This window comes from Taurulus bubalis (assembly GCF_910589615.1).
Source record: "Taurulus bubalis genome assembly, chromosome: 12".
Taxonomy (NCBI): Eukaryota; Metazoa; Chordata; class Actinopteri; order Perciformes; family Cottidae; genus Taurulus; species Taurulus bubalis.
Window position 1 is genome coordinate 3,564,735 of NC_136600.1, and position 23,871 is coordinate 3,588,605.

Here is a 23,871-nt window from a genome sequence, read left to right on the forward strand (position 1 = left end):
GTTTTAAAGTAGTTGTGTGCGTCGCCTTTAAGAAGCCAGATACACATTGAGACACTGATACAGTAAACCATATTCCTTCAAACCATTTCACATCAGTGCTGCAGCGAAATGAAAAGCAGGATCTGATGCAGATCCAGCGGCACAGGAGCAGTGGGAGGAGCTCGTGAATGTCTTTAATCTCTATGAGGGAAGGGATTTCTTGGAGGAAGTCGCTGCTGATGCTGAACATACACTTTAACACGGCAGTGTGTGTGTAGCTCCGAGTAATTCTGGGTTCTTCTGCGCATGCTTCTATGAGCAAAAGCCTGTTATCTGTGACCGTGGCTGTTTTGGTTATTATGATAATGAGTTAAAGCACTTAATGAACTGGTTACATGAAGCAGACCCTCACCAGTCCTCCCACTGAGGCTTTGAATTGCTGCTGCTTTCCATATTTCTCAGCTCTACTTTACTCTCTTTTCCTTTTCATCCTTTTTCTGCATTTAAATCCAACCCCCAAGAAAAAAAGGAGATGAGTTTGAGGCAAGAGACTAGACGACACAAACATTTTAGTTGACTGATTGTGTTTTGGAATGGTGAGAGGGCGATTGTGCGTACAGGATACAGTGAGGATGTGAGGAGCCGGAGAACCGAGCACGGGCTGTTGAACATGTTTGGCCGACTGGAAGCTTTCGGTGTCAGTACTTCCAGTATCAAATCACTTTTTCCCCCGATTGTCTCCTTCCGCATGATTGATAGCACCTAAAAAGCAGAAATTGCAATGCATACTAAACAGGAAGGGAGAATGTATGAAATAGAACGACAACACCCCCAAAACGTTGAAAGATAAGCTATTGAAAGACAATGTGCACCGCTTCCCATGCGGCAGGAACCTGAAACTCTTCAGGGTAACTCTGCAGGTGGGATTGTGCGTCATTTATGGTAAACTCATCCCAAGCAGATGAGCCAATAATCTGTTCCATATTACATTTGTTCATTTAGCAATCAAGGTGATATTGATGCTAATTTATAAGCAATTTTGTTAACAATGACGCCCTTTATTTGCGTTCTCAAATCTAATGTTGCCAAAGTGCACGAGTGGCCGGCGCGCTCGAAAGCGAGAGCGACACCACTGCGGCGCACAATCGTTCAACAGTCGTGCACCCCAAAATTAAATTTGGGGTGTTTATTAATATAAATTATAATACAATTATTATATAAATGATTTTGTTGAATGGTTAAATATCTGCAAAAACTGAAGTTTCCATCAGCCCCATATACTTATAAGTTAAGTTCTTATTATAAATGATCAGCATGCTCATGTTAACCTGGTTAACTCTTAATATCAGCACGTTATTATCCTCATTGGGATGCTAGCATTGAGCTAAAGAGGCTCTGTGACTCTGTACAGATTCTCCACTGACTGTTTCTCTCTCTTCCTTTAGAAACACCACAGTCCTCAACTCCAAGGTGTTGTCGGTGACCATCAAGCCCACCCCAGCCTCCCTCTCTGCTGCGGTGGTAGTTGAGTTCTCTCACCTGTACAACGTGAGTGGCTTTGGTCTTGAAGCAGTTTCAGTTGTTTAGCTATGAGGTTACTATGATGTGTAACCGGTACTCTGTCGTGGTGCTCATGTGTGATTTGGTTTCTAGGCCACCACCAACCAAACCTGCTTGACCTGGGACGAGAGCGACAGGTGAGATTTACCACATTGTTGATTTGTCATCCGACGTGCTCATGTGTGACCTGCATTGACCCTTTGGAAGCTGTTTTGTTTGCAATCCTCCTGTTTGTATCATAGCCATATTGGGACTCTGCGTCAGGATATTTCAGCCTCTACTGCAAAGCCTCCACTGTTAACTACTGCTAACGGAACTTAATTCAGTACGCTGCAGTACTCAAATGCTGCCAGTAACTCATTTGGTTGAAATACTAACCGCTCTCCATCTCTCCAATATACTAAGGTCTTAAGCAAGATACTGTCGGAAATAAATTGCCAGATTGTGATGAAATGCATCTTCCCCAGAGGATGAACCTCAACACATTCTGCAACCTGATTATCATGCGTTTAGTTCCACCATCAAACAAAATGTGAAGTCAGACGACATTTATTCTCCCCAGAAGACAAACCTCTCTGACCTTCATGGCCGCGTGGCCTTTCTGACTCAGAGGACTCACAAACACATTTGGTAAAGAGTCCAAGAATAGCAACACACGTCAGTATGGATGTTACCGTTGCACATTAAGAAAAACCTCCGTGGAAAATTTTAAATAAAAAAAAAAATAGTTTGGTGGACACACTTAAATGGAAATGTGACATGTTTGGACAAAAACAGGCTCTGCAATTAGCAAAGAAATCAACAAATACTTAACTTAAACATGCCTGTATTTCTCTGTACGCCAACACTTCATTTTTACAAACGCAATAATCTGCATTATTCTTTGTTGATTTTGTGGAAATGTGTGTTAAATTTGGATGGGAAATGTTCCATTCAAATGTGTCAGGTGGTTCTCATCCAGCCCGTGTAGCTACACCCACGAAAAACCATGTGCTGTAAATCGTAGATTTCCCACGAAATGTATTAGTGTCATGCAATCCACGTGAACATGAACCAGACCTCCCACACAGGGCGGAGGATGGATCAAACAATAACCAACATTAATTTTACCCAGGAGACCGCTGTTCCCTCCCCGTGTGAACGGAGAAGTCAACATTGACTCATTTGTCTGCAACGGCACTGCAGTAGTTATTTTAACACAAACGAAGATCTATTAATGAAGCAAACTATGTAGTTCTGTTGCATAAACCAAAATATTTCATGATGTTTTCCTAATCTAAACCAATCTAACTCGGTTGACCGTGTGCATGTTGCTGCTTTTCATAGGGAAACTATATGAGTGACTTTTCTCAAGATGTTATAAAAAGAACCATTGAACATTTTCATGACAAAAAATGGCAAGTGTTCAGTTTTCTTGTTTTTAGGATTAATAAGCAATATGATATTAGGTTTAATTCCCCCACAGAGCAGTTGTCACTGGCTGGTCCAGATTCCATTTGTAATTATCCAACAGAATACACATGTAGTCTACAAAACAAAGTTCTGGTACCTAGTGGATGTTTTCGAGCCATCACGTTCCTTCTGGAAGTTCCATGCCTGGGCACTGTGTTTTTATTTTTTTTATTTTTATCTCGACAAAGCCAGCTCAGTGCTCCCCAGTGAACGCTGCTGAGTGTGTTGGACAGCTCCGCAGCTCTCGTCTGGGAAAGCGCTAACCTCGCGCCGCGACTGCTCCGACACTGATGCAGCATGTGGAAAATTAAAAGTGTCGCTCACAGCTTTCCTCCCCCTCCCAGCCCACACACACACATCAACATATACGACGGAGAGCAGTTCTGAGTCTACTGAGGGAGAGGAGAGTGGGGCGAGCGAGACACAAAATAAATATTAAACAGTTTTACTGCTTCTGTGGCCACAGTCAAAGCACTGCTCGTTTGCTCCTCGCGCTTAAAGTGCCCTACTTGTTTAAGAGCAGAAAATAGTGTGAGCATGTGAGATTGTGAGCGTCGAGCGAGGGAAATAGTGGAGGCAAAAGAAGGAGGCAAACATTTGGCCGCCTTATTGCAATGCATGTTTGGACATTTGCATTTAGATGGGTGCGCACACTTGTTGTAGAGACGAAAAGCAGAACATTCTTGGCTTAAGGATTAAAAGAAGTTTGGCTTGGCACATATAGACCTAGAGCAAGACACAGAGGGAAAATCACAGATGGAGGTGATTTGGGGATGAAAGAGGAGGAGTGAATATTGAGAAATGGAATAGACATTAATATGAAAATGTAAAAATGTAGCTTCAAAGTGACGGTTGAGACAACGCGCTCGGAGAAAACCCAGCCTTTATTTGATTGTACTAATTACATTTGTTATATTTGCTCAATTCTTGAGTTGAGTTTAGCAATTATAGATTTCCTGTTTAAGTATAATATTGTTTTATTTGACTTTATATCAATATTAAGGCCCATTCTCAATCACAGTAAAAGTCAGAAGGCGCTGTGCAGATTTACAGATAAATATTCACCTTAAAATAAACAATTATGCATACATTAAATACGCTCATAAGTTAAAGTTAAACGTGCTCATGTGATCAAATGCCCTTCTGCTGCTGTGAGTTTCTCTCTTCAGTGAAACTCATTTCCTGCGGCCCATCCTCATTAAAAGCTTCACAGTGAAGACAGTCCCTCACTTTTCTGGTCGGCTTTTATTTTGAAGTAGCTGCAGGAAGTGTTGACATTCATCGACAGCAGGTTAATTACAAAAGTAGTACAGGAACTCAGAGTGGTGGATTGGTGAGTATGACGTGACTGTTGCTGTAGGCCACTAGATAGTGTTGTGGAAATGCACAGGACACAAAATGAACCATGTGAGCCATTACTCCCTTTTTGTATTTCTTTATGCTATATTATTGAAGTCTCATTTCGTTATTTGAATACTAGCTCTAATCAATTTATGGTATATATTGTATCTATCTATCATTATTTGAAAAAACGTGTTAAATGAAAATGCATGTTTTTGGTGTCTTTTCTGGTATTTTATTCTATTTTATTTTATTTGCACACACATAAGACTTCATGTCATCCAGATAATTAAAAAATGATTAAATAAAAGTGACAGGTGAGGTCAAGAAGCAACACAGTCTCATATAGCGACCTTGACATCTATTTAAATGAGCTGTATTCAACATTCTGAATAACCCTATTTGGCACTGCTAACACGACTGGCACTGTTTATCTCAGACATTGCCCCTTTCAAGGAGAAGAAAAAATAACAAAAACAAAGCAAAATTAATACAACAAAAAATACACACACAAAATAGGCAGAAAAAAACAATCAGTGGACAACAATGCCCCCCAAAAGTATGTATTTCTAGCAAAGGTGTACTTACTGAATATGTATATGGAGAGAATACTGTATTTAGTTTCCTGGGAAAAGGAAGAAAGGCCTTGCTATAGTTGCTTATCTAACAAATTGTGGAGAGACATGTTCAATGCAAAATTAAAATCCATCTCGGACAGCAGCTATGATTAATGAGTTCATATTTGGGAGAGAAATTGGAATCTGTGGAGGCGTCCTTGTCATGTTGATAAGAGCTGTGAGGCAGCCGGAGCCTTCACTCCCTCCACACTTCAATCTCCTGAAATCAATAAGAAGAACATCTGCAGCGTCTTTCTGTCTTTGTCACTCTCACTCACCCAACATTATTACTTTGGTTTATTTACAGGACGTCTTACCTGATGCATCATAAATACATGAAGACTTGAAACTAGAGATTGAGACATAAACTCATGTTTACAATGTTTGCTGAGGGAATAAATCAAGAGAGAAGTAGAGTAATTTATATAGACTTCTATACAACCAGGGGTTGGGTGGACCTTATAATTAGCTTCACTTCTCAGAACCGCAGGTTGCAGCCTGGATTTTTGGCAACAAACCCACTTAGTTTGGTTTTGGAAGACATATTATGGTTTGGATTGAAATGACCAGGCTTGTGAAGTGAAATTTAAATTGAATTGAATTCTCTGAGAATGATGCGGATGGCTTTACATTAAAGCTAGTTGAAAGCCCAGAGCGTCTCCTACAGGAGCTAATGATGTGTCGGCATCAGACAAAGAAACCTCGACACCCCAGGCCTTACGGTTCATGGTCAGGGCCCTAAACCCCTTCACCTTTAGGTGCCACCCAGGATAAAACATGTGTATACCTTAAATGGCCCCAATAGGCCGTCTAATATGTTGCAAGCTCTGATTTTTATACTGGGATCCAGTCACGACGCAGGCACAGTTGAGATGACAACACATTGTTGGATCCCCTGTAATACTAGTCTAGCTGAGCCAGCATACTCACACATACATTGTTGTGTACTAAAGGAACATTTTGCAGGACAGCATGCACATGCAATTCCATTAATCCCTCTATCTTGTTGCTATGAATATTTTCACGCCTGCATGCCAGCGACAGCCGTGGCCAGAAGCATCACATTGTCAAGTTGTCCATCCGTCCCTACGTACGTCTGTACGTCTGTACGTCTGTACGTCCGTCGCTTCGTCCGGTTCATTCTTGTACTCGAGTTTCAAATGGCCTTTTTCCACATAACTCAAGAATTCCGATGGTAATTCTGAAAATTTCGCAAACATGTCTTTAGAGGATACAATTATGAAGTAATTACATTTTGGATGGACATGGATACACAGTGGAACAAATGCAAGATGACTAAAAAATGACAGTCTGTGCATTACTACCCAGTTTTACCACTTTGTCTCAACAGTTCTGCTTGTAGACAAGAGCCCTGTAATATAGCATACTTCTAATTAAAACAATTAAAATCCCCATCTGGGTGGTTCTATGTAAAACCAAATTCAAACCGAACCTGTGTGACTCCAAACAGTCCCCATCAAACCAGAGAGAGAGGTATTTCTGCCAGACATTGTTTACCAGACTGCAGTCACTAACTAGCCTCTCTTCTGATCATGCAAATCAATCTTGCTGTCTGAGTTAATTTACAGAGTCCGTGCTGATGTTGAGGAACTGCCTCAATTCATCAAAGATGTTGGAGCGGACGACTGTGGACTTGAATGTTCATCAATTGCTGTAATACAATTATAGAGGAGGAGGTGGAGTTCACTGGGTTAGGCCATGTTTGTTTACAAGTACTCCTGAATAGAAAGTGGCTGCATTACAGGTGACAGTCTGCACACATCCTTCTGTGTTTATATTCAGAGCATGCTGAACCACTCTCACTCATATGCCAGCCAATTCTCCAGCTGTTTGAGAGCATAGAGCTTTGACGAATACCCTCTCATCTGACTGGCTTCAGCCGATGGACAGTTTTACCTACATATCTGATCACAATCCTGCCGCCTCCCTTTAGATCCCACCTGCAGTAGGTCATGACATAACCGCCGTTTTATTACCACAGAGATTTGGAAAATACAAGCGTTGTTCTCCTCTAGTGTCCGTTTTGGACTCGGGGTGGCGTGCCAGGTTCCATGCACAGTTTATAAACGTCTAATCTAGGTTTATTTAGTTTTTAGTTTTAGGAAGCAATACTACTCGTCTTGACTTAGGAATAGATCGTGGTTTGTGTAAAACAATATATTTGTTGAGTAACTGTATGAAATGTATGTACAAAACTATGGGAAGATAAGTCGACGTTGACTTGGTTTCATACTGAACAGGAGCAGAGGTCTCCTGGGTGGAAGTCCCTTACGCCCGCCCAAACCCGACTTTCTCCCTCTTTTTACGACATCAGTTGCTCAGAGCAATAGTGACGCGGCCGGGTTTACACCCAAGTATTTGTATTTGATGAGTTTTGATGAGAACGGGTTGAATAAATAGGTTCTTCAAGAGAAAACTCTTTTTTCATGCTGTACACACAATCTCAGAAATTATTTTTGGAATGGGATGTTGATCGAGAAACAGTTTGTATTCTGCTCATGATTATCTTGTGTGTCGGCTTGGATTTGGAAGTCTGGTTCAGCAGAATTCTCATTCACAGTCGGCAAAACTATTATGTATGTTGACCCCGACTGTAGCAGCTGCCACGTTAAGTAAAGTTTGTGCCACACACACATTTTTGCTGCTGGTTGTGTTATCAATAGCAAGTTTTTTCGGCGCTTTGCAGGTAATGTACATGGAGTGAGACTGGATTAAAACCAAGTGCTGCAAACCAGAAGACCTTAAGAATGATCTTAAAGTTCCATAGAGCTGATGGGAACTGCAGGGTTGGTGATCGTTTTCTGTGGGTTTGTTCGTCCACATCACATATTCTCAATTGATCTTATTTTATCAAAAAAATGTGGGTGCAGTAAATTGAACTTACCTCCTAGGTAAGCAATATAATAAATTCTAACAGTGAGTCAATATATTGATGTATATGTTTGCAGTAAAGATGATAAGCAGTGGGCTGTGTGTTCATATGTTTATATTAAGGTCTTCTAGGAGAAAGTCAAATAAAAACAAACAGTTCAAATTGAAGCAGCAGAGGCAGAGAAATACTGACTTTAAGTCCCTGGTATATGGGTCAAGTTTCAAAAACCCTGGATCCTACAATTCCCATAATGCAATGTGACATGTCCCCATGGTGCAGGGTTTCTGTTATAGATGTGTAGTCTCCCAAGCTCAAGCCGAGATAACCTTGATGACTTCATCGGTCTTGTTTTAGCGCCCTGTGACTGTTCAACTGATAAGTCAAATCCATGGAATGATTATCCCGAGTGCTGCAGGAACGAGTCCTGAAACCAGGAGATGAGTCAGCATTTGCTCCGCTTCCAGTTCCCTCAGCTCAAAGTCAATGCTTTTTTAAATGTGTTGTGGTGGATGCCTGCAATAAGGTCTGTGGTCGCGGGAGTTAACTTCCGCTTTGACCACAAATTACGTCATTCTAACATTACATTTTCTAAATGTTACATTTTAATAAATATTAAGAATCATAATCAGAGTGAATATTAACACAACCATAAATAAAGCTCCTAAAAATAAGTACATTTTTCAAGTTCAGATATTATCTTTTGCTGTATCACAGACAATCCCAGCACATGATCTTGGAGTCTCCTCCTCCTCATGTCTTTTTCATATCAGCCTCCTATATTTCCTCTGTGCTGGCAGGCTGCTTTTTTTTTTATCCATGTGGCCTGTTCTTGGCAGAGGACATTCTTCCATGCAGGGCTGCTGGACCGGCTCCGTAATTATCCAATTAGACGGTGGGGCAAGACTGTCTGCGGGCCACTGTGAGGCTCACAGAGAGGCCTAATCACGTCAGCCACACAGAGAACTGCACCGAGTCCTAATATATTGGATTTCTGTTAGAGGTGATGTGCTAATGTCAGCACTGAGTCACCTCCCGGGTGACTCTCTCTCTCTCTCTCACACACACACACACACACACACACACAACCAAACACTGTCTGCAGACTCTGTCTATGAAGTTATGAGACCAGTGGATGTGTGAGGGCTGTGATAAATATCCTTGGTTATCACACGCTGAGGTTGTTGCTGTGGTTCGGGTGGTGCACAGACAGGTGACAAATGAAAGGAAAAACATGAGCACCTATGGGGAAATTTGTTTTTGTATTGGACGACGTCCAAGCGCCAAATATGGAGCTACCCCTTATTGACTTGTGTTTCATCAATTGGAACCAAATGTCTCATCCAGGCTTCCCCGTCATGTTCGCTGCATTTGGCTGTGCCCTGCCGCCGTCACATTTGGGTCGCCATAACATTCTCCGCTGCTGGCATGTGAGAAGCAGAATGTCCTCAACCAGGCTGGCCTTGTGTGAGCGATCACGGCCAGACTCCTACTGGAGCCGCAGATACCACTGAAGAGGCGTCGGGGTACTTTGGCCAGGTGTTTAATACATCTTTGGACAGATGTTGTGAATCAGAGGAAAAGATGATCACACACCAGCAAGTGCTGTGGAAGAGATGTATGATCATGATATGATGAAAGCAAAGGCAACTTCCCCCAGAACAGACTATGAAGCTGGGTATAATAAAGTTAGAATAAAATGGAAGTCCCTGAATCAGACCCAAACAGCTGTTACATAAATAAATAATCAACTCGATTTGTCTTCTATATAAATGCCTGAAATGAGTCCTGACACTCTGAGAGCTCACTCTTTGACATCATCTGACAAACTCCTTTAGGATTCAGTGGTCGGAGTACAAGTTTGAGTCAGAAACCTTCGCTGCTTCGCTTTCAATGTATATTCAAGTCGATCAAGTGGATGTTGATTTGCGCAAGGAGAATTGAAATCTGTCGTTACAATTCATAACTATATTTCACCAATTTGACTTATTTGCTTAATTTCTCTGCGCAGTGAAGCAGAGCAGTGTGAGGCCGGTCAGTGTCAGGGAGTCAAATGGAGTTGTTCTGCCTAATTGCCAGAGGTGTCACATGACCAAACCCTGCAGCCACACATGTGTCAAACCGCTTTGATGCAGCAACATTGCATCTGAAAAACAACCTTTACACAAGTGACTTTCAACATGTTTGCTTGATTTGGGGGCTGAACGAAAAAGCTGTGTCCTTTTACCATTTAACCCACTGCACAATATAAGAAGTGTGATGGAGCAATACTCATTACACAATACACTGACACCATTTTCTACTTGAAATATTCCACATGTTTTGTAAAAAACTAATTCCTAATCTACAGAAACTCAGTCCACCAGGAGAACAGAAGAAAAAAAATATATCTTTTCGCATAAGGAGGAGGTTAGGATGAAAACTTTGAACTATTTCCAGCACCTTGTGGTTCCTAAAACACACTTCCCTCAAATGCATCACAACAGTGTGAGCAAATCAGAAATAAAATGTCATATTTAAAAGACCCTTTTGTTGACATGTATGCAGCAGGAAAAACACGTAATGATCTGTTCCATTGTCTCAGTCAGAGAAGCAGCATGCATCAAACTGGAGGCCTACAGCCTGGAACTGGTCATTAGTAATGTCATTAATTACACCTGTGATTTCTGATATGATCTATTGTCAGTGGCCAGCAGGTGTAATTGGTTGTTACCATGGAAACACAGCTCTGATTGGAAGTGTTCAGCTTTGGTCTTCGATAACGGCTACCTGACAAAATAAATAAATAACTTCACAATCATTGCAGAGGCCATGTTTGTAGCACCCACTACAAGCCACTACAAGCCATTCATATGCCGTTCATTTCTTTTTTAAATAGTTCATAAATGGTATTATTATTACAAGTCAGGGGTATCGTATGTATGTGTGTGTATATATATATATATATATATATATATATATATATATATATATATATATATATATATATATATATATATATATATATATACACACACACACACACACATACGATACCCCTGACTTGTGTGTCTGATATGTGTGTGTGTGTGTGTGTGTGTGTGTGGGTGTGTAAACTATGTAGTATGAGAATAGTTTACATATATATGGAAACTATGACAGTATGGGCATAGAAATATGGGTAAAATGTATGAATAAATATATGGTAGTAATTATTTTAGTAGTTTACTCGCCAACTCATACTTACCACTGCAACTATTTTATAATAATAATAATAATAATAATAATAATAATAATAACAATACAAATAACAATAATTATCACAACAATAATACTAATATAATAATTATAATAACAGCAATAATTCTAGCAGTAGCACATGAGCGCTGCCGGCTGTGTGTGCTCAGTGTCCGGGCACAGCGCTGCAGCACGCCGCCTCGCCGCCTCGCAGCCTCCCTCTCGCCGCCTCGCAGCCTCCTCCTCGCCGCCTCGCAGCCTCTCCTAGCCGCCTCACAGCCTCCCTCTCGCCGCCTCGCAGCCTCCTCCTCGCCGCCTTCACGTCGCGCTCTGCGCCTCCGCTTCGCCCGACCGGCGGAGACGTAAAGTGGATTAAATAGCCGCGAATGCAACGCGGTGGGATTTGAACCGTTTAAGTATATTCTTCATGCCGGGACTGTCTCTTTATTCACCGCATCGCTTCTCTCCCTGTGTGTGTGTGTGTGTGTTTGTGTGTGTGTGTTTGTGTGTGTGTGTCTGCGTGTGTGTGTGTGTGTCTGCGTGTGCGTGTGTCTGTGTGTGTGTGCGTACGCGTGTTTTCTCTCCGTGCAGCTCCTCTCTGCTGGGGTCCTGGTCTGCCAGGGGCTGCAAAGCCGTGCTAGTCGACTCATTCAGAACCAAATGCGTGTGTGACAGACTGTCCACCTTCGCCATTTTAGCACGGCTCAACCCCGAAATGGTAAGTCCGAAACCTCCCTTCACTTCCTAGACGTTAAAGGTATTGGAGACGTGTTTATTTGTATGGGGTGGCTTTTATGTGAATGCATCAGCTGTTTTTTTGTTTTTTTTTCTGCTCCAAAGGGCGTCATTGTCATTACATATCAACACAGACCCTCCCTCTCCCTCCTCCCTGTCTCTGTCTCCACATGCCAAAGCCATGCTGCAAGGTTATTAGGTTGTTATAGCCTCGCCAAGGGTGAGGATTTGTGTGTGTGTGTGTGTGTGTGGGGGGGGGGGGGGGGGGGGGGTGTAGGTATGTGTGTGTGTGTGTGTGTGTGTGTGTGTGTGTGTGTGTGAGGGGGGGGGGGGGGGGGGGGTCTTTATTCTTGTTGCACCCAGAAGGAGACACACTGCTAGTGCTGCAAGAGGAGAAGCCCCCCGGCAGCCTGAGCCGAGCATCGTGCTACAGCTGCTGATCATACCTGCATGCTCCCCGCACACACACACTCTCTCTCTTCCTGTTCCATCTGAAACAATTCTCGTTCGTGCATTAGCATATCTTAACATATTACACTGTCAACGGCGTATCCATGGTTACCAGGCACCCAATGGAGAAGGTGCTGCATGGCAATCCGGTCATCTGAACTGAGAGGCACGGTTCAATAAGGCTACGTACAGTAGGCTACAGATAGGATGGAGCTGGACACAGCGTGCCAGCAGAGTGTGTGTGTGTGTGTGTGTGTGTGTGTGTGTGTGTGTGTGTGTGTGTGTGTGTGTGTGTGTGTGTGTGAGAGAGAAAGGATGGACATGTCTGATAAAAACCATGCAGTGTCCCGGTGACTCAAATCTGCCCCAGTTTCTTTGGGGAAAGGGCAGTGTCTTTGTGGGGAATTTTCATTCAGCGCGATTAGTTATTCTTAGACTGGAAATTGCCTCGGAAGCAGTTTGTTCACCAGTTGCCCTGGTAACAGCATTGGCACCGAGACACCGAGGCGACACCGAGGGTTTATCACCCTGCACCTTGGTGGAGGTGCTGGTCGGGTGCCATGGGGTGCTCCATGTGTGCCCGTGACATGATTGGCTCATCGATTGATTGGTCGACTGAGGAGCTAGTGACAATTTAAAGGGAATAGTTGGGCATTATTTGGAAGTACTGGCATAGGAAGTACTTAGCATATCATGAAGGGGTTTGGGTGAAGTCGCCTGCTGGAACTAGTTCTTTACAAAAACACGGTTCATCCATCCGTCTTCTGTGGAACATCTCCAGCTATGGCGCGGGTCGGTTGTGGTAGCCGAGCGTAGCATCTTGCTACTGGTCCTGATGATCGCACACGTGGCAACGTCGCCGTGACAACATGACTCTGAAGCTGCACACTGTGCCCGGCTGTTGTTGGCCAAGAAATAGTTCCACAATAGTTCCCCTTAACCTGTTGAGCCCTAAAAAGGTCCCCCAATTGGGGGACCCTTTTATATCAGGAAAATCAAGAAAAAATCATGGTATAAATCCCTCCCCCCCCAAGAAACAAACATGTTAGGTATCCAATTAAACATAAAAATCAGGGCTACAATAATATATCATCCCGATGTACAATCTCTAAACACAACTCAAACAATAAATAGGATTAGGGGTTAGGGTTAGGGTTATTAGGGTTAGGGCTTAAAGGGCTACAACCACAAATGGTTTTGCCCTTTAGCTAGACTTTCTCCCGGCCTCCAGTCTGTATGCTAAGCTCCCAACGTTGTGTCTGTGGCTGCAGCTTCATACTCTACAGTCGTGAGATCGCTGTTGTCTTGTCACTAGGCTTACTTTGAATTGGAATTGCTAAGAATTGTTCCAGCTGGTTAGCTTCCTCTGCTACTGCTACATGTCTAATGGAGGATGTTTGACATCCTTTTCACATGTTGTCGGCTTCAAGCTGCTATGAGGAACTTTCATTGCTCAAAGCAGAGCTCTCCACCTCCTGCTGGAGCTCCGGGTCTGGATCTGGGTCCACGGCGGGCTGGTCACCACCGGTTCTGCTGGGGTCTGGACTGAGGGACTGTATAGTGAACCTGCATGATTTCATCAGATGCTTGCATCAAAAATAACTATATATAAAAAGCCAATGTTCTCACTGATGGTTTTGTTTACATATAGAGGCATCAGGATTAAAGTGAGATGGTTTCATTTGAGTTAAGAGTCCCTTATAGTATCTTAAATTACTAGTATGGTTATTGTAAAATGCATCGTAGAATTATGAGGACGGACTTTGGTCACAGTCCCACAGCTGAGGCTGAGGCAGCAGGTCATACTGTGACAAAACTGACAGCGGCATGAGCGTCCAGCATTTTTGATTCTACTGACATTTCATTGACCGTCAGGGATGGATTATTCAAGAAAGTAAGGCTAATAATGAATTAGTTAAACACTTATGTATCTACATGTCAATGATGCCGTGTAGACAAGAGGTGTCATAATGCAGGACCTCATCACTTCATGAGATGTTGTGCTTATTCCCAAATTAATGTTCTTTTGCTGCTGTTGAGGATTATTTTCATTTTATATGAATAAAATATGTCTTTTACAGTATTTCTCAAATGTAACATGCTAACTGTTTTAGGTCTAGTCAAACAAAATGCCCCCAAATGGGTTGGTCTCGCCCTGCTTCTGGGTCGGTACTTCTTATGGGGACAATGCACCACTTTGTCTTACAATTGAAAAACTGTCACAGTGTGTTTTAAGTTTATGAAAGTTGTATTTGTAACCACTTTGGTCACCTAAAAAGGCCTTATTCAGTGTGTGTTTGTTCTTAGCTCCACCTTCTTGTGTCACTTCTGCTTTGAAAAAAAAAACAAGATGGCAACGGCCAAAATGCTGAATTCTAGGCTTGAAGCCAAGGCGGTCCACACACCAATGGGTGACATCACCGTGACTACGTCCAATTATTTTATGCAGTCTACGTGTTGAATATCATAAACATTATGCAAGCAGCATTGGCGTTGTCATTTTGAGCATGTAGGCGCCAGCATTTAGCTGAAAGCCCTGCTGTGCAGCTTCACACAGCCACTAGCATGGCTGCACACTCTTAGTGTTGTTCAGATCCAGCTTCATCAGTGAAATATGAATACAAGCTAATAGTTATCAGTGGATAATGGGGCGTCCACAGTTTGCTGTCTTCCCTGCAGCCGGCCTCCACCTGTGCGGACGACAGCCTGTTCCCAGTCTCTCTGCAGCCTGCAGGCTTCACAGCGCCCCGAGGAAAGGCTGCTCCTCCCATTGCCAGAGATGGAGGAGAAGGCGACTCCTCTCCTTCCTCATTTGGCGGTCCCTTTTCCCCACGTCCCGTTATTTTGTGAGACGGCCTTGGATGCCACGCTAATTATTCCTACTGCAACACATAGTAGCTTCTAAATGGCCCAGCCGCTCTGTCTGCAGCCCAGCCTCCTACAGCCCCAGCATGATAAACACCCCAACCGCTCTCCTCCTCCTCGCTCCCTTCCTCTAATCTCTTCCCCCTCTCTCATTTCATCAACAGCATTTTTCACCCTCAGTGGCTGCATTATATGTTAGCGGTCCCCCTCTGCTTAGTTCTTCGTTTACTCTCTCGCAGCCACCCCTCATGTCCATCTTGCCCATTCCAACTACACTGCAGGCTTTTAAATGGGGGAAACTGAGGCAAGGGGGGGGGGCAAAAGTCCCAAAAACCTGAGCCCAGTTTACTGCCACTGCTAGATCTGTGTGTGTGTGTGTGTGTGTGTGTGTGTGTGTGTGTGTGTGTGTGTGTGTGTGTGTGTGTGTGTGTGCGTGTGTGTGTGTGTGTGTGTGTGTGTGTTGCGGGGGAGGAGGCTGAATGAACGTGCTTGTGCTTGTATCATTTTGGTTGTAAGCCTTTTTCTTCAGTTTGAATGTGCTGTCAGGATATAGATGCAGGGACAAGCCTCCTGGGCCAATTAGCCCACATTCTAAGAGGAACAAGGAAGTAAAAAGGCCTGCCTGAGGTTTGCAGGGCGACAGGAGTGTGATCATTCTTGGATCCCACGATGTATGCATCTGAAGTACTGGAGTACAAATGTATGTTTACTCGTCAACACGCAATACCGATCTTAAATGTGCAGCCGATGTTTTATAGAAGAGAAGTATTGGCTCAGTTTAACGTTTTGTGAGCTCATGGTTTCTTGCTGAGAGTTCGACGAGAAGACTGATATCTGATGTCTGTGCGGTAAATATGTAGCTGGAGCTAGCAGCCGGTTAATGTAGCTGAGCATAAGGAAACGAAACACAGGGAAACAGCTAGCCGAGCTCTGTCCAAAAGTACCCAAATCCACCTAACAGCACCTCTATAGCTCACTGGTTGTTACGTCTTCTATGTTTAAGCCATGCAAAAACTAAAAAAGACAAGTTGTTGTGTCATTGGGGGTTAGATGCGGTACTATTTCTTCTAGGAGTCTCCTGGCAACCTGAAGATGACAACAAGACTGCGGAAGCTGTTCATTAAAAAGTAGTCCCAGCATGTAACTTCCCCTGAAACCACTGATGAAACAAACAAGATACAGCTAAGTTTCCTCCTGCTTGCGGTCTCTATGCTAAGCTAGGCTCGCCATGTCCTGACTGCAGCTCCATGCCTGACACATAGACATGAGGTTGAGCTGCTCTGCAGCTGCAGAAAGTATGATTTACCTCTAATTGTCAAGTGGATAAGTTCACTATGGATCCTGATATGAAATGTTTGTAGAAACTACTCCATGGCGTGGGTCCATCTCTGCTCTGAATATGGTTCATTCTGTTTCATTCCTTAGATATGCATATTCACAACTAGAAAGAACTTTAATTATTTAAAGTGTATTAGGACTATAGTTTATTCTGTCAATGAAAAAGTAGTACAAAAAAACGCCCATCACAGTTCTTGAGTGCCCAGCGGGTTGTCTGCAAATTGCTCATCTTGTTCTCTCTGAAACCCAAAGATATTCAGTTTACACCGACGTCTACCAGCATAGCAGCAAGATTCACACTGTGTGTGAGCAAGTAGATTCAGTGAATATTTGGCATTATTGCGAGAAAATTACAATTAATCAATTAGCAATATAGTTGTCAGGGGCTGCGTGGTGGTGCCCCTATTGCTTTCTCCTCACAGCAAGAGGGCACAGGATTCAATTCCCCGGCCGGACAGCTCTTCTGTGTGGAGTTTGCATGCTCCCCCGTGACAGCATGGGTTCTCCGGCTTCCTCCCACAGCCCATAGACATGCAGCTTAGGTCATTGATTACTATAAATTGCACGTAGGTGTGCGTGTGAATGGTTGCCTGTCTCTATATGTGATAGGCTGGTGACCTGTCCAGGTGAACCCTGCCTACGCTCGATGTCAGCCGGGATGGGCTCCAGTCCCTCCGCGGCCCTGAACAGGATACGTGGTGAAAGATAATGGATGGATGCAATATAGTTATCGGATGACCGGTCACTTAATGGCCTAATTATTTCAGCGCTAATATCAGTTAGCGCTTATCAATAAGCTGTTTGTCTTGGGTTACAATAGAGATTGAGTATTGCATTTTCTATTTTATTAGCTTCATTCTTATTTAAATTGACAGATTTACAACTAGCCCCACTTAATAAGACGCATGAATCACTTTTCTTTAGTACTTGCATCAGTAGTTTTATCATCCGGTCTCCCTTTACATTTCCATTGTGTGTAATTGATACCAGCACAACTTGTTTAAGCAATCATATTTGTTTACTGCTAATATTGGCAGCAGCTACGACAGCAAACGACATCCCGTGGACCTCCTCTCAGTGGTGGTAGCTGGAGCGTCCCTGTGTCTGCTCATGTGGAATAATGCAGTCTGGTCACTTTACTTTGGATGGCAGCGCGCTCGTTTGGACGCTGCGTGAGGCTTCTAGCCGAGCCGCGTCATTGGCTGAGAAAGAAGGTAAAGTTTGTCTGTCTCAGCAGACGCCTTTCCATTCCACTGCACTCGTAATCTCTTTCTCCCCCCTTTTGCTTTTAAAGAAGGAACTCACTGCAGTGCAGATTAATCAGAGGGATTTAATTAACTTGGCCCCAGCACACACATCAAACCTGGAGACAAGACAGGCAATAAACTCAGCCAATTATCTTCTGCTGGAAGCAGAGTGGGGAGGGGCTGAAACATGTCCTGGTCCCTTTATTTTCACCCAACCACCACCCCAACCACCAACCACATGGCATATTTCATCAAACCGCCCCCTCACCTCACCTTGGCTCTTTCCACCTGCCCACAACCCCACACTCCATGTTGAAGATGGTTTTAGACGGTTGTAACTTGTATGGAGCCACATTGTGTTTTGATGATTGCCTCTGGAACTAGCTTGAGTACTGTTGACCTCGATTATTCATTAGTCATTTTTAGCTGCACTATCGGCGCTAGGAATGCTAATGTCTACTGGATGGGCAGTCTACAAATTTGGCCCAGGTGGAAATATCTAACCAACTAATTGATGGATTGCTGCAAAACTGAAGATTCATGGTCCCCGAAGGATAAAGCTACCTTACTGTGGTGAATCCCTAAAATGTCTTCTGGTGCTACCATGAGGTTGACATCTGTGATTCAGTGAAATGTGCTACAGATAGTCAGGGTTCCCAGAGGGTGTATTCATATGACGTTGGTGATCCTCTGACCTTTCTTCTCACCCCACCAGTAGGTCAATACATTGACTTATTCTACTGGACGGGTGGGCACACCACTTGGTGGACATCCATAGTTTGTTCACGTGATGAACACCCCAGACTTCTCCATTTAGTTTTTTTCATTGAGTATCCCAACAATTATTGGACTGATTGTTGTAAAATGTAATACACACAATTACGGTTTGACAGTCATTAATTCTGATGTTATGAATCCCCTGACCTCCAGCAACATTGTCACATTGTCACACAGTGTAACACAGACAACATACCCGGTCAATAGATGGACTACAAGTAGCAGTATGAGGAGCAGCGGGGGGTGGGGCTTAGCAATGGGTCAAATTAAATATATATATTAGGCTGTGTTTGTCTTTCTTTTACAATGAAGGTAAGATGGTGAAAGGATGCGGAGCGGCTGCTGGTATCTTTTTCATACTACAAAGCTTTATTGATTTTGAATCAGTTAGTGTTGGAGTTTTTCTTCTCCTCCCTGCGCTGCTCCAAAAGAGTGTTGGGATGATGGGATGTATAAATATATTGAACCAGAACTTTGAATGTTGTTTTAAATATTATGATCAAGACAGACACAAGACATTAGTGGGTCTATATTTAGAGATCAATATTGGCAAGCTGAAATATCCCAAGCAGCATAAACACACAGCCTCCCACCCTGCTGCTGCAGCTGCCATGTTACAGCGTAGCCATGGCAACTAAGACAATGTCTGCATGCAGGGCATTTAGCTGTCAGTATTAAGCATCGTAAAGAATGTCAGTCGTATAGCATGTGTGTTATGTAAAGGCACACATCACTGTGTGTGTGTGTGTGTGTGTTTTTGGGAGGTAGCGTGGTTTATTCATAAATCACCTTGAAGTCACCTTGCTCTGCAGCCGAGTCTGCCAACTCCTCTCCAGCCGTGGATGCCAGATACCTGCGTGTGCGTGTGCATGCGTGTGTGTGTGTGTGCATCATCCCCCACATAATTGTATTCACGTCAGGGTAGCAAAGCCTCTCACTTAGAGCTAAAGCGGTGAAATAATTTGTGTTGAGTTCACAGCTCCTGAGGCAGTGCCGGGCTTCTTCTGGTGTGTGAAGTCATCCCGCTAACCTTTACAACTCCACTTACCACCATAAACACTCGGCTGTACCGCCGGCGGCCACTTAATCTCCCTGATTCCAATCATCTGTCCATGAGTCTCCGGTCCAATCTCAAGTCTCTCCAGTTGAATTGTAAAAATGTCCGTTTTCTATAGCGGCCGCGTCGCCGCCCACAGAGCCACATCATGAATGGCCGACATCACAGCGTGTTGTCGGCGCTCTTACTCGCGGTGTCACTCGTGACACCTCTGCTGCAGCGCTGCTGGCTGCTGTGGTCAGAGGGGCAGCATGTTTGTTCATAATTTACTCTTTAATGCCTCTGAGCATCTTACAAACAACTCATGCTAAAAACACACGAGCAGAGCCACCGCTACCTTTAGCTGATAGATAGCCTGACCCTTCTCCACCTGTTAGGAGGATAGTTACTTGATCTCCGGGCCTTAGTGTTTACACCTGGCTATCAGCACAGTTTCCCATATTGGATTATGCGGGGAGAAAATAATAATAATACAAAAAAGATATGTATATATTCTGTTTACATGGTAGTAGTTATTGCCTTTTCTATAATATATAGATTTATATCATATTAGTGCTTATACGATTTTTCTTTCAATACATTTTTTTAATGCTATATTTCACAAAAACGTCAAGTAAACTCAGTACATGTTCAGAAGAGAAAGTAAGAATAAGTAAGATGCAATAGAATAATTGTTGTACAGAGTGCTACTCTTTAGATCTCGAGCAAGCGCCATGATACATTAGTTTCCCCCGACCTCCTCGGTAAGTAAGAAATGATTCCCTGACAGTTGAGAATTCATTAATTGAGTCTTTCCATCTCTATTACTGAAATCATGTCAGCCATTTATCCCTGGAAAGAAGGGGGAGTCTCGGCGACAGTCATCCCCAACATGGAGGACGGCAGCAGGAAGCCACGAGGCGGATTGTGATGAGCCAAAGATGCCGAGTCCAGCGTCTAATTGGAGTTTTTCCTTGAGAGACCTCTGAGTATTAGTTTAATATGTTGGGCCAGTCAGCTGAACCAGAACGTGTGCATCCAGGCTGGATCTAGAATAGTGGAACTGGATCAGCTGGGCAGGACTCTTATTATATTGAATCAAGTTTTCTTCCCTGGAAGTTTAACAGTCTGCAAAACACCTGCAGAAACGTGTGTTTTCCCTGATCCAATTTTTAGATCGCATATTGCATGCCAACACAAAATTTATATGGGGTATTGAACTTGTCTTTAGAATCTATTACCGCATGGGGAAGTACGTTTTGGGTGCAGCCCCGAAGTGAACAAAGTTACGTGTTGATATCGCTTTGTTAAATGACAGGATGACGCTTAGATTCCCTGTGTGAGATTAACACGTAAACCAGTGTTTTTGCAACTTGAGCTCCAATGTCTGAGAACTTTGTCCTCCTGAAACGCATCAGAGAGACTGAAGGGATGCAAAGCAGAGTCCAGACCACTGCAGTTGAACCGTCTGTGACCCAGTTAGGAGGTGAGCTCTCAACAAATCGAGTCACCGGGGGAATTATTCTGTGTTTGTATTCATCTGCTGACAGCTCCTGTCAAAGTCTTTGCAAACACTCTGCAGGACTGGGCCGAAGTTCCTCGACCACTTTGTTTGCAGCGGTGCTTTCGAGCCTTTTTCGCGACAGTAGTTCTAATCATCATGCAGTCGATGCAGACGCAGGGGTCGGCCAATGAGTCACGATTGCATCAAAAGGTTCGGAGACGTGACCACAGCCTCTTTTTTTTCACATTCTTGTTATTCTCCTTCTTTTACTTTTCAGAACATGGATAAGACGCAGCTGCCATCCGTGACGCTGATCGTGGGCTGTGGAGTGTCTTCGCTAACATTGTTGCTGCTCATCATCATCTACGTGTCGGTCTGGAGGTGAGAGGAAGCTTCTTGTTTTGAGACATTGTGTCGGTTTTAAGAGAAAGTTGGTGATCACTCTGCTAGCATGAGCTTTGACGAGAGCGTCAATTAGAGAATGACACATCTATATTGAAAGCAGCAGGTTAACATTATCTGTGGGCAGCACAGTCCTGCTAGGTTAAATAACTGAGCTAACAGCTAATGCTAAAGGAGGATGCATTGAGTTACATTATGGTGCATTCAAGTGCTATTCAGTAATTATGTTATTATAGGATTATAACCTAACGCTATCATGATATATTCAATTGTAATCTTGTAAAGTTGTTGGTGACAAATCCAGTTTTGAAGCAGATGTTTTCACAGCAATACAAAATATATATTACTATGACCTGAACTTCTTACCCCTAGTTTTAATCAAAGAATAACTCTATTTTGTTTTATTTGAATGCAGTGGTAATAAGTTGGTATTCAGTATCTGGAGAGGAAGAAGTGCTTTTGGAACATCTCTAATTGTAATATACAACATATAGATAACATAACCATCCTTTCATGTGCAGCCGTATTCAGACCTCCTGTGTGGCTCTTCAAATGGAGTTTGAGCATCCCTGTGTGTGACATGGGAAGTCAAGTACACAGTATGCTGCTGTTTAGGTAGTAAACCTGCAGTTCAATGCCATAACCAAGAGAGGTTGAAAGGTTAATGACAGTTGTAAATGTTCCTACGCTGGCTCATGCATATGGACCAGTAAACACCAGTCCATTTGAAAGCACCATCTCTTCCTGTAGGGACACGTACAGTAATGTCTGTATAGCATGTTTATGCACGTGACTCCAGCTGCATGCTGACTATGAGCTCTCTGACGGTAGGACAATATGGACTACAGAAATTGGTGGTACTTTTGTAATTCATGTAGCCTGGTAGCCTGGTTCCAGAACTCAAGTGTCCTATTTATTCAGCTATTCAAATATGTGCGGGATATCTCTCATTGACATTTGTGGCATATGATGAGCGTCTAAACACCTATTGTCTTCCATGCACCCTGGCTGCATCTTTGACGCTTGGCATTGTGGGCTAACAGATGTGGCTACTGTACATTGCTCCCGCAGGCTGTTGCGGCGCTGTATGAATGATAATGAATGGTTAGATAGTCCTGATGGACAGGTGGCACCTTGCATGGTAGCCCATTCAGTGTATGAATGTGTGAATGATGACATGTAGTGTTAAAGAGCTTTGAGTGGTTAGAATACTAGAAAACGCTCTACAAGTACAGTCCATTTACCATTTACCATGTAATGTGACTGCTTCTTTGGTTGGTTGCTATTGACGCAGAAGAAAATATCTGCAATGCAGCTGTTGTCGGCTGGACATCATCTTCTTAGCTAATTCGCTACCTCGTTTCATGCATTCAATTACAAAGCTAAAATGGCCACGTGGGGAACAAGCAGAGATGACATCTATGCAGCTGTGCAGGTTGCCGAGATCATTTGCGTATTGCTTGGATAGTTGTGATGAATCGTAACCTGTTTCACCGTGGGGCGGATGCATATTGCTGCTGATTGGAAGCGACACTCTCCAATAAGGGGAGCCTACTCTCTATCCATCGCTTGCAACCGTTGGGATCTTGTCTATTGGTCTGTTGTGTTAGAAGCCACCAGAGTAAGCATTTGGAGGAAACCACAATCATTGTTGTTGTTTGTTTCCATCTCTTTCCTGCAGGTACATTCGGTCTGAGCGCTCAGTCATCCTCATTAACTTCTGCCTCTCCATCATCTCCTCCAATGCCCTTATTCTCATCGGACAGACTCAGACCCGGAATAAGGTGAGAACCGGTCCTAAGACCAGCGTGCCGGTTAATCTGCATCCGTATTTACTTGATACAAACCATCACAGTGTGCCTCATTCATTGAGAATCTCACTCCTTGTTTGTTTTTCTCGACTTGTGTTCCCGTCCTCTCAGGTCTTGTGCACCCTGATTGCTGCATTCCTTCATTTCTTCTTCCTGTCCTCGTTCTGCTGGGTTCTGACGGAGGCGTGGCAGTCGTACATGGCGGTGACGGGTCGCCTCAGGAACCGCATCATACGCAAGCGTTTCCTGTGTCTCGGCTGGGGTGGGCCCCTCCGTCCGGTGTTGGTCACGTCGTTCCTCTGGTTTCTCCCCTTCGGCCCGTGTTAATGTGCATTGTGTCTTCTTCCCAGGTCTCCCTGCACTAGTGGTGGCCATCTCAGTGGGATTCACCAAGGCGAAAGGATATGGAACACCGAGCTAGTAAGCATGTATTCCTATGGCTCCATAATCCATATACCTCCACCTCTTTACTATTTATGCAGGGATATGACACATGGAATGGGGGTTTCTGTTTGCAGCATAATTAATCTCTCTCTTTCTCCTCTTTCTTGTCATGTCCTCTACCTTTCACCTCATGTCTCTCCCTCCTCTTTACAACCCTTAATGTTTCCATCCCCCTTCCCTGCCCTGCCTCACTCATCACTATCATCT

General features: G+C 43.6%; 1 protein-coding gene across 1 annotated transcript in view; it reads left to right on the forward strand.

The window, feature by feature from the left end:
* The window catches only part of adgrb1a (adhesion G protein-coupled receptor B1a), a gene marked incomplete at both ends in the record, with an annotated part of 98,775 nt that overhangs the window by 54,135 nt on the left and 20,769 nt on the right, over positions 1 to 23,871 (forward strand). Inside the window, 7 exons of the mRNA XM_079226980.1 lie at positions 1,425 to 1,527; positions 1,633 to 1,676; positions 11,647 to 11,773; positions 21,285 to 21,388; positions 23,091 to 23,193; positions 23,332 to 23,482; positions 23,571 to 23,640. Coding sequence (XP_079083106.1) covers positions 1,425 to 1,527; positions 1,633 to 1,676; positions 11,647 to 11,773; positions 21,285 to 21,388; positions 23,091 to 23,193; positions 23,332 to 23,482; positions 23,571 to 23,640 — 702 coding nt within the window. The remainder of the gene's footprint in view (positions 1 to 1,424; positions 1,528 to 1,632; positions 1,677 to 11,646; positions 11,774 to 21,284; positions 21,389 to 23,090; positions 23,194 to 23,331; positions 23,483 to 23,570; positions 23,641 to 23,871) is intronic.